Source organism: Somniosus microcephalus, chromosome 25 (assembly GCF_052327205.1).
Source record: "Somniosus microcephalus isolate GS21.2 chromosome 25, FLI_Smic_1.0, whole genome shotgun sequence".
NCBI lineage: Eukaryota > Metazoa > Chordata > Chondrichthyes > Squaliformes > Somniosidae > Somniosus > Somniosus microcephalus.
The window spans coordinates 28790964-28802821 of record NC_141011.1 but is presented as its reverse complement, the minus strand read 5'-3'; the positions used below and the strand labels follow the sequence as shown (position 1 = coordinate 28802821).

At 46.2% G+C, this 11858-nt stretch overlaps 1 protein-coding gene across 3 annotated transcripts in view; it reads right to left on the bottom strand.

Annotated features, from left to right (window-relative positions):
* Positions 1-5331: 5331 nt before the first annotated feature.
* zbtb17 (zinc finger and BTB domain containing 17) overlaps positions 5332-11858 on the bottom strand; it is a 31131-nt gene continuing 24604 nt past the window's right edge. For all 3 annotated transcript variants that reach the window (XM_085966982.1, XM_085966984.1, XM_085966983.1), the window contains 6 exons: positions 11560-11676; positions 10255-10375; positions 9401-9531; positions 8240-8464; positions 7769-7849; positions 5332-6577 (listed from right to left, as the gene is read on the bottom strand). In XM_085966982.1, coding sequence (XP_085823108.1) covers positions 6300-6577; positions 7769-7849; positions 8240-8464; positions 9401-9531; positions 10255-10375; positions 11560-11676 — 953 coding nt within the window. In that variant the 3' untranslated portion in view covers positions 5332-6299. The remainder of the gene's footprint in view (positions 6578-7768; positions 7850-8239; positions 8465-9400; positions 9532-10254; positions 10376-11559; positions 11677-11858) is intronic.

The following is an 11858-nucleotide window of genomic DNA, read 5'->3' as shown; positions in this document are numbered from 1 at the left end:
ATTGAAACATACAAGATTCTGAAGGGGATTGACAGGGTAGATGCTGAGAGGTTGTTTCCCCTGGCTGGAGAGTCTAGAACTAGGTGGCATAGTCTCAGGATAAGGGGTAGGCCATTTAAGACTGAGATGAGGAGGAATTTCTTCACTCGGAGGGTTGTGAATCTTTGGAGTTCTCTGCCCCAGAGGGCTGTGCATGCTGAGTCGTTGAATATATTCAAGGCTGAGATCGATAGATTTTTGGACTCTAGGGGAATCAAGGGATATGGAGATTGGGCAGGAAAGTGGAGTTGGGGTCAATGATCAGCCATGATCTTATTGAATGGTGGAGTAGGCTCGAGGGGCCGAATGGCCTACTCCATCGATCTCTGTCTTTGAATATATATATTCAATGAGTGAGCATCCACAGCCCTCTGGAGTAGAGATTTCCAAAGATTCACAAACCTTTGAGTGAAGAAATTTCTCATCTCATCTCAGTCCTAAATGCCGACCCCTTATTCAGAGACTGTGACCCCTAGTTCTAGACCACCCAGCCAGGGGAAACATCACAACTCGCAGCATCTACCCTGTCAAGCCCTGTAAGAATTTTATATGTTTTAATGAGATCACCTCTCATTCTTCTCAATTCTAGAGAATATAGGCTGAGTCTCCTCTTATGACAATCCCACCCCCCATCCCAGGAATCAGTCTGGTGAACCTGTTGCACTACCTCTAAGGGCAAGTATATCCTGCCTTAGTTAGAGGTAAGGAGACTAAGACATAGGTACACAGGTATAGTATTACTTTTAAAGTAGATGCAAGTTCTCCAGTACGAGAGATATTGTAATGGTCTGTGTTGAACCCCTCCCCAGTACACAGGAATAAACTATGTCCGTATATAACTCCGGCATCAGTGTCCGAGACTGAAAAGGTCTCAGTCTACCAAGATTAAAAGAAAGTTAGTATGGCGCTGTTTCTAATAATCCTGGGCTTTTTGTATAAACAGCATTTAAAGTTAAAAGCTTTGCTGTCAAGACAGGGTAAAACTCTACATTTCGTTCTTGTAATTGTGACCCAGCCCAGCGGCATGTGATGTTTACCAGCTGAGAATGCATTCGATTCCTGTCCAACAGCATCTACTGGTGGCAGCAAAGAGGCAGCACATGCAGACTGCATTAACTGCACGGAAACAAAACAAATTAGTCATTGTGTGGAGCTGTGGGATATCTCGTCTATTAATGGGATGTGTTTCACGGCTGGGAAGTACCCTATGTTCCACATCAACCACAGCCTGAGCGTAATCAGAAACGCCCAGAATTAAAAGCATATTTTAGACATTTTCAATGCATTTACCTAATTATTTCTGTGGTGCGGTATTGTTTACCTTCATGGATAGAAGACTTATGAATTAAGTTACCCTCCATACTTCCCATACAAGGTAAATCTGGTAACTAACTCACAGAGCTGGTTTCTGAAATGTTCCAGCCAAATTTTATGGTGCGTCCCCTTCCATACTATATAACAGCGCCGCCATGTGGCCACCCAGCTATTTTGACTGGAAGAAGTTGATTTATATATATGGAAATCATCATTGCAGTGCAGAAGGCCATTCGGTCCACTGTGCCTGTGCCAGCTCTTTGAAAGAGCTATCCAAATAGTCCCACTCCCCTGCTCTTTCCCCATAGCCCTGCAAATGTTTCCTTTTCACGTATTTATAAAGTTACTATTTATACCCTTTCAGGCAGGGCCTTACAACAACAACTTGTATTTATATAGTGCCATTAACGTGGTAAAACGACCCAAAGCGCTTCACAGGAGTACTCTAAGACAAATAAATTGACACCGAGCCACATAAGGAGAAATTAGGGCAGGTGACCAAAAGCTTGGTCAAAGAGATAGGTTTTAAGGAGCGTCTTAAAGGAGGAAAGAGAGGCTGAGAGGTTTAGGCAGGGAATTCCAGCGCTTAGGGTCTAGGCAACAGAAGGTACGGCCACCAATGGTTGAGCGATTATAATCAGCGAGGCTCAAGAGGGCAGAATTAGAGGAGTGCAGATATCGTGGGGTGGTTGTGGGGCTGAAGGAAATTATAGATAGGGAGGGGCGAGGCCATGGAGGGATTTGAAAACAAGGATGAGAATTTTGAAATCGAGGTGTTGCTTAATCGGGAGCCAATGTAGGTCAGCGAGCACAGGGGTGATGGGTGAACGGGACTTGGTGCGAATTAGGACACGGGCAGCTGAGTTTTGGATGACCTCAAGTTTACGTAGGGTAGAATGTGGGAGGCCAGCCAGGAGTGCATTGGAATAATCAAGTCTAGAGGTAACAAAGGCATGGATGAGGGTTTCAGCAGCGGATGAGCTGAGGCAAGGGCGGAGACGAGCACTGTGACAGAGGTGGAAATAGGCAGTCTTAGTTATGAAACGGATATGTGGTCGGAAGCTCATTTCAGGGTCAAATATGACACCAAGGTTGCGAACAGTGTGGTTCAGCCTGACAGAGGGATGGAGTCACTGGCTAGGGAACGGAGTTTGTGGCGGGGACCAAAAACAATGGCTGTGGTCATCCCAATATTTAATTGGAGAAAATTTCTGCTCATCCAGAACTGGATGCTGGACAAGCAGTCTGATAATGAGACTATGGAGGGGTCGAGAGAAGTGGTGGTGAGGTAGAGCTGGGTGTCGTCAGCGTACATGTGGAAACTGACGCTGTGTTTTCGGATGATGTCGCCAAGGGGCAGTATGTAGATGAGAAATAGGAGGGGGCCAAGGATAGGACCTTGGGGGACTCCAGAGGTAACGATGCGGGAGCGGGAAGAGAAACCGTTGCAGGTGATTCTGTGGCAACGATTAGATAGATAGGAATGGAACCAGGCAAATGCAGTCCCACCCAGCTGGACGACGGTGGAGAGGCATTGGAGATGGATGGAGTGGTCAACTGTGCCAAAGGCTGCAGATCACAACAGCTTGCTGTGTGTAAAAAAAAATTTTAAAAAAATTGAGATTTAAAAAAAATGTAATTTTAAAAAAAGGCGTGGAACAAAAGATGCATGAATCCAACCCAGGAACTCGTCTGTCACTCAACCCCCAGCTTTTTTCCTGCCATTATACTGGGGAACAGTTCCCTGGATTCAGGTAACCCTTCTATATTTCAGGTGTGCGCCTAGAGAGCTACGATCAACAGGAATTTGACTGGTTTAACTACAGCCCACAATCACAACCCTCACCCAAACATCCACACATTCATGCTTTCCAGCAGCTGTCTCTGGCTAGTGATTAACAACAGGAACCTTGGTTGATTTATTTTACCCCTCCCTAGCTGATGGGTGCTGGGGCCAAATGTAGCACCCCAACTACTGCCCTGGCTAAGATCAGTTAACCCAACACTGACCAGGGATTAAACCTGGATTTTTCTGGTCCTTATAACTCAACCTCCACGCTATTTACCACTAAGCCTTCATGGAATCCCCAATTATCTATTTTAAATCCACTCCATATTCAGCAATTGAATCTATTAACTCTGCAGTGAGTTGGAAGAAATTCCAACCTCCTACCTTTTGGGTAAGATACTCAATGAAGGTGCACACAGCATGGGGGACAGAACATGTCCAGAAGCAACCAATTCGGTTCATTTGGAATCCTGTTGACAAAAGGGGGTAGCCACCTGCAGATACTGTGCACAAGGGTCCAGTACATTAGCCAGCTGGGAAAAGTCAGAGGGAAGATTATTGTTGCAAGATGCACTTAAGCCAGAACTGCAGCCCCTCCAGGAAGCCAATCACCATTGTATGAACTAAGGCTGCCCGAGAGAGTTGCCTCTTATTGGAACTGAGGAAAGAAAATGTATGCCAACACCCTCGCCCACAAAACACAGAACTGCATCACTTTATCTATTATATATTTTTGGAATTGATCCAAACTTTTAAAAATGATTTACAGGAGCAGAAGTGCCCATTCCAATAGGAGGAAAAACTCAAGCCAGGTAGTGAGTGAAGAATTGAGTATTCATCTTAAGTTAATAATTGTCATTCTTCAAATAGACTCGACATACCATGTACATGAGTCACTGCAATGGGGGGTGGGGGAGAATCAGAAAAATTACCCAAATCCCTCGCCCTTTAAGAGGCTTTAATAGGAATCATATGTCTTTCCTTCTTGCAGCATTTATACCAGCTACAGGGAACCAGAGTCAACATTTAACATGCCAGAAGCACAAGCATGCAACCTACAAGAAACCTGTGAAAATTCCTACATCTTCCTTAGATTAGTGAGGAGACACAGAAAAGAGACAGGCTCCGTGGAACGCATACTGAGATTGTTGTTTGACTGGGACCAGCTGATGAGCAAAGCCAACAATTATTGGCTTCCACAGAAAAGCATTGAATGGTCCTTAGGTTTGGGGTCAGACAGGTTTAAATAAAGCTTCAGCAGCTTGCAGTCTTCCTTACCTTGGTAGACAGCAGAGTTGCCTCATTTAACCTGCCTTGCGATGGAGAGTGTTTCCTCGAGTGGTTATTAACCGCAGACAGCATTGCTTTTCAGAGGCCTTGGACCCGGAGAATAGGGATGATTTGGCCGAACCCACCCAACCTTTCTTCTGCTTGACCGATGAGCGCAAATGGATGTGGAGAGAAATTAAAGACTTGAGATCTCTCAAATCCCTGCACCACCATTTGTACTCCTGCCTTTGGTCAGCACTCAACTGTGGTAATTCATTGAGGCATCCATCACTTCACAGTCAACGTTCAGGCCAAGAGACACTGGGCAAATGGCAGAAAATGACCCTCTGAAATTGAGGCAAATTCGGACACGGAGACCTGATGATGATCCCAGAAACACTGTAAAGGAAGTGATGGTTTGAGCGCCCAAGTGCTGGAAACACGAGAAAGTTTCAGCCAGTGTGAAAGCCACAGTGATTGATACCAACAGCTGGAGAAAAGGAACTGAAGATGGCAGTCCATCGGTGTGGGCAAAAAAGGAAGGTCATGTGGCTTAGGAGAGAAAAGTCTCTTAAAAGGGATAGGCATTTTATATTTTATTCCAAAAATATAAACCCTAATACAGATTAAAAATGTTGATGCTGGGGCACAGTTTGAAATGCATCATAAAAGTAGTCGCTCCAGTTTCAGTGACTCGGAGCAGGTTTGGAGTTTGATGGCCGGAATGGGTGGGTGGGGCAGGGGAGGTTCTCTTTAGTCGTTAACCAGTTTTCCTTCCTCAGTTAACCCACTGGAAGCCAATACCACGTGGTGTCAGCTTCAAGTCCCAGAACTGGCCCCAGATTCAAAGCAGCAAAGATCTTGTTTTGAAGATCGAACGCCATCACATCACAGAACTTACTTAAAATTTGCGAGATTCAAACATTACCAATGCATCACTGGAAGAACCAGCCAGCGTTTATTGTTTGTGGGCAGCGTCTGTCTTTACATAAATAAGTTCCGCTGATGGAACATCTGTTTTCTAAAATTCGGATCCATCTTTTTTCTAGAATTCGGATACAATCACTGAAGTGCTTTAGCAGGATTTTAAACAGCTGTGCTTCTGGGGCCATGCCCTTTAGTGACTGGCAATCGAAGCTGATGCCCCAAAGTGTGCTCTACACCTGTTCTTTGTTCTTAAAATGGGTCATCAGCTGGGCTGTCCCTCAATACAGAACAACTTCTTGTCCTGCACAGCTCATGTGGCTGAGCCATCCAGCATAGGAGAACAGTGCACAATCTGTGCAGCAACGTGGAGACTGGAGGTCTGGTGGCAGCTGGCGCTCATAGGCGTGGCCAATACAATGCATCCTCACCTAGTCCTAAACCTAATCAGAATATATCAGAATGATCCCATGTGCATAATGTTGGCTCCTGCTTCGCAGACAATGATGGGTTCAACCCCAAGGGATGCTGAAACCACAAGTTCCCTGTTCCCCAGCCCCCACCCCCCATTGTGCTGGACCTAGTGCATTTAATATGAAGAAGAAAATCAGAGGGCATCAGTAACAGGGCAACCCCTTCCAGCTGAACAGCGAGTGCCGTTAGTTTCAATCTTAATTCATCCTGACCGCCTGGTTTTATCATAGTCCTTCAGCTGTGAATGCTCAGTTTTGTTGTCCGTGTTAATTCTGGTTTTGCAATGTGATTCGATTTGAGAGATGCATAAACAGTCTCTTTACATGTAGTAGCAGGTAGCAGTTACAGAGTCAGTATTGCAGCTTCCTCTTTAATGAGCAAGTCGCAGTTGAATTGCTGCATTCAGCATGGTTGATGTAACAGCAGTGCATTTCCGTGTTATTAATGCTACATTTCTTGCAGAGTGTATCTGGCTGCTTATATCATGCCCTCACTGTGAGGGATTCTGGCAGCTCAGGACTTGAGTCTGTCCAGTAACGGTGGGCAGGAGATCTGTCCCATCCCGTGTTCGGAACAGGAGTTCTCCCGGTTGGATGACATGCTCAGTTTGCCAGCTGCCATTGCTGTACTGCTGGTAAAAGTCTGTGTCGGCCTGGAACATGACCAGGGCCTGGGCTGTGTGGATGCGCACATGCTGCGCCAGGCTGTTGGCATCCAGGAACTTCTCCCCGCAAGAATCGCAGGCATACAGGATGTGGGCATTGGGATCTGTGGAGAGAAAGCAGCCGTTGGAGATGGCATTAACTAATGATAACACTAAATTAAGCAGGTCCGATGGTTGACAGTGAGCCCCTCACCCTGTTACACTACACCACGATTTTTTATTTAATTTCAAAGCTGTACAGTACAAAAAGCTAGGCTGACACTCCAGCTCAGCACTGAGGGAGTACTGCACTGTCGGAGGTGCCATCTTTCGAATGAGATGTTAAACCGAAGCTTCATCTGCTCTCTCGGGTGGAAAAGATCTCATGGGACTATTTCGAAGACGAGCAGGGGCGTTCCCCGGTGTCCTGGCCAATATTTATCCCTCAATCAACATCACTAAAACAGATTATCTGGTCATTATCACATTGCTGTTTGTGGGAGCTTGCTGAGCGCAAACTGGCGACTGCGTTTCCTACATTACAACAGTGACTACACTTCAAAAGTACTTCATTGGCTGTAGAGCGCTTTGGGGCGTCCCAAGGTCATGAAAGGTGCTATATAAATGCAAGTATTTTTCTTTTTATACAGTAATATATTAATTTCCAACTGACCATGCCAACCTTCACACAGCGAGAGGCTCTGGATCAGCTGAAGGACAACACATATAAATGCAAGTATTTTTCTTTTTATACAGTAATATATTAATTTCCAACTGACCATGCCAACCTTCACACAGCGAGAGGCTCTGGATCAGCTGAAGGACAACACAGGGACCCAAGTGGTGGACGGGGGCATTCCAGGCTCAGAGCTTCCTCAAAATGGACAACTTATATTGGGAACTCCTTAAATGAGCAGAACACACGGGGGAACAGTGGGACATAGAGGAGTCACAGGAGGATATACAGAGGACACGGGAAAACAGTAGAATATGAAGCAGACAATCTGGGAAACGGATATCGAGACACTGGGATACAAAGGAGACACAGTGGGGGAAAACAGACACAGACTAGACATAGTGGGGAACAGAGGACACTGGGGAACAGTGGGATATAATGGGGACACATTGGGATATAAAGGAGACACAATGAGGAACAGAGGGATATAAAGGAGACACAGTGGGGAGCAAACTGAGGAAGATGGGTGGTTGTGAGGTTTACTTGGTAAAAGGTGATCTCGGTGTTGATGAAGTTTCAGCACTGAGGCCCTTATAATAAACCCCGTATCTCCTCCCCCAATGTTCGCTCTGATCCTCACCTGCTTCCTGAACCTGCTCCACCGCCTTTGAAATTTCCGCCTTCAGGACCTCAGTCTCATCTGCAGTCGCCACAGGAACCACTACAAGGAGATAAATCAGCAGTCAAAGCAAAGGTGACACTGTGAATACAGAGACAACAGTACAACTGGATCTGAGAAAGGCCATCACTGATTGGGACACAATATCAACACCCACAACATATTTCTGGCTGGTGACATTCTCGCCTACATGACTCAACCACGTTGACCCCTGGCCTAGATCAGTGTTCACTCAGTGTTGGCACTGGATTTACTGGCCATGTTAGACACAGCAAAATGGTGCATCGCCTCACCGTAAAAACCACGGTTTGCTGGGCAGTTCAAGTCACCCTTTGCTGCCTGCAGTGTTTCAGAGACCGACATATCTAAAGGAACATTACGCAGGTATGTGCTCTGCACCTGACAGGTGGCCATAGTAATGGCAATGCTCACCTGTCAGCTGGGTCACTGCAGTAGCAGCCAATGCCTCCGTTGCTAAGGTAACCAGGGTATCCGTTGTAACAGTGACAATATTCCTTTCTTCCTCTTCATCCTCATCTTTACTTTTGAGTTTTTTAAGGCCGGTCTTTCCCTGATGCACGGTTTTAACGTGCGAGCGCAGATTGTCGACACGATTGAAGCCCCGCCCACATGTGTCACAGAGATAGGGCTTTTCACCTGCATAGGAAGTGAAAGGTTATTAGAGTCAGCATTGAACACTTAATAGATACAGCAGGCTCCAGATTATACTCAACATACCTTAACCAGCCTTTAGATTAAAGCTGACACAATTTAACCAGACCCCAGATTACACCCAACATTCTTTAATCGGATCCTAGATTATACCCAATATAATTTAACTAGGCATCAGATTATACCAGCAAGCATTAACGAGGCCCCAGATTATATTCAACACACTTTAACCAGCCTCCATATTATATGCAATATGCATTAACCAGACACCAGATTATACCTGACACACTTTAACTAGGCCCCAGATTATACGCAACACACCACCAACAGGCTCCGAATTATACACAACAAAGGCTCCAGATTATACCTGGGCTAGGCACAGTTCCAGAAATAAGACAATCAGCCTCGGTCCAAACTACAGTGAGTTAGTCAGGTACATGGCTGGTGTCATGGAACCGGAGTGGAGTTACAGATTTACTCAGCTGCTCTAGTTTCTGATTTTTTTATTGCCAATTTCTTGGTGCCCTGAGTGCATTAAATCAACCACAAAATATAGGCCTGGAGTCACATGAAGACTAGATTAGGTAGGGCTATGGTCCCTTTCGCTGAAGGACCAGTTGGATTTTTACAACAATTTGGCAGCTTTCATGGTCATTTTTTTCTGATATTGGAACTATCAACCTCTGGGTGGCCATCACCACTAAACTACTGTACCCAGTCTAATTGATTGCCGTAAATCTATACTCTACACACAATGCATTAGCTTAGTATTAACATTGGAGATAGGAATCCTGACAGCACCAAGGATTTAAAGAGGAATCGTCTACGTAGCTGGTAAATTTCCTGAAAGATCTCAATGGTTAAAATCTACCCGTCCCGAACACAGACAGACGGAGGTCAGTGGGACCAGCCACTGCTCACCAGTGTGGATGATGACGTGTTTGGCGAGGTCGCCGGCATTGACGAACGCCTTGTTACAGATGTGGCACTGGTGTGGCCGGATGTTGTCATGGTGCCGAATGTGATTAGCCAACTGACTGGACTGAGTAAACCTGAGGGGAGAGAAAGACTCAATGAACAGAGTGAGCTCAATAAAAACCCTTCATACTGGTTACCTCATTACAACCCTCAGAACTAGTTACCTCATTACAACCCTCAGAACTAGTTACCTCAACCGAACCCTCAGAACTAGTTACCTCATTACAACCCTCAGAACTAGTTACCTCATTATAACCCTCAGAACTGGTTACCTCAACATAACCCTCAGAACTAGTAACCTCAACCGAACCCTCAGAACTGGTTACCTCAACATAACCCTCAGAACTAGTAACCTCAACCTAACCCTCAGAACTGGTTACCTCATTATAATCCTTAGAACTGGTTACCTCAACTGAACCCTCAGAACTGGTTACCTCATTATAACCCTCAGAACTGGTTACCTCATTATAATCCTCAGAACTGGTTACCTCATTATAACCCTCAGAACTGGTTACCTCATTATAATCCTCAGAACTGGTTACCTCATTATAACCCTCAGAACTGGTTACCTCGTTATAATCCTCAGAACTGGTTACCTCATTATAACCACTCCCCCGAGAACTGGTCACCTCAACATAACCCCCGACCCCCGGGAACTGGACACCTCTATATAACCCCTCCCCGGGAACTGGTTACCACCCAGTCCTTGGTTCATCTCATATTTTTCTGAGTTTTAAAACTTCACAATTGTAATCAAAACAGATCATTCTTTACCCTGGCTGATCTCTGTTACTGACCTTTTCCCACAGCGGTCACAAACGTATGGTTTCTCCCCCGTGTGCTGCCGGATATGAGCGATCAAAGAGCTCGCCTGAGTGAAGCTTTTCCCACATATGATGCAGACACAAGGCTTCTCACCTGCAAAACACCTCATTTAATGTAGCCAAGAAAACACAAAGGGAGGCGATGGAAAGATAAATCAGAGAGAACACACGGGAATGGGGGTAAGAGAGTGAGTCTAAGAGAAAGGACAAGAGTGACAGGGTAAGGGAGCATGCGAGCAAAGAGCGCGAACACAAGGCAGAGAGAACAAAAGTAAAGGAGCAAGTGAGAACGTAACAGAGAGGGAGCAAAAGTGAGCGAGAGAGTAAAGGAGCAAGCGAAAAAAGGTTCCTCTTCGATCTTTGTCCTTGGTCTGATGTTGGAACAATTCAGCTACTCACCCATTCCCCCAGGTTTAGGGTTGCTGACATGAAACATTTCTACAGTTAGTTTTCTTCTCCTTTCCACCTCCCCTCCTACAACAAACCACCAATTTTCCACCCTCCTCTCCAGGAACTGCCAATTCTTCCTGGGGTACATGCCATGAGTACCACAGACCCTCACCCAAGTTCTTCACACGTGAGTTGAGACGGGGAGTGTCCACAGGTTATGCAAACATGGAGGGTACCCGAGCCAAACTCGACCCTGTCCTCACCTCATGTCCACATGTGCACTTTCTAGTAGGGATCACTTGACAAGCGATCAGAAGCCAGCAAAGTGGCTGGTTTCTCCCCTCCCAAGCCCCAGGGCACCGACGCCTCTGTCACCACTCCAGGGATTGAACCTGTGACCGTCCTGGTCTGTATGGTTCTGGGTGCAGCAGTGCTGTGCTGTGTCTCTAATTACTGTGCAAACATACCAGAATTGTTGAACTGTTACTGTGGTTTTGGGTGGGGTGGGAAACAGTTTTAAAAAGAAAACACAGAGCAAACACTCCCCAGCTGGCACTCGGTAAATGTAGATCCAGAGCTAGCTGCACAGGTCACAAGAGGGGAAACAGGCACAGAGAGACATGACATAACCACAAAGAAACGTTCCCTGTGCCCCCAGGGAAGAGCAGTTCGGCTTCAGCCATTGCAGCTCCGCCCACATCCCACATGATGTTGTTACGATAGCGATTAACAGGCAGCTTCTGAGACCTCTTGTCAACAGGCAAGAGGCACTACCAACCTAATTTTTCCCCCAGGAGAGGCGGGGGGAGAATCCCGCTGACTTTATGAGCATAGGTGATTCTTTCTGAATAGTAATAATCTTCACGCACAGATACTTCAGACCGTTACCTGTGTGAATGCGCACGTGGCGCTGCAATGCTCCAGGATCAGAAAACGCGCGCTGGCAGTGCGGGCAGACGTATGGCTTCTCCCCACTGTGGATCCGCAGGTGGCGTTTAAGGTTTCCTGTAAAGTAAATCAATTGGGGTTAGAGCCAGGAGCAGATGAATAATCTGGAGTGACCTGCAGGAAAGGGGCAAACGGGGTCCAGCCCCAGAGAGAGTCACAATACAGCTCCCAGCCACGGAGAGAGACACAGTACAGCTCCCAGCCCCGGAGAGAGACACAATACAGCTCCCAGCCCCGGA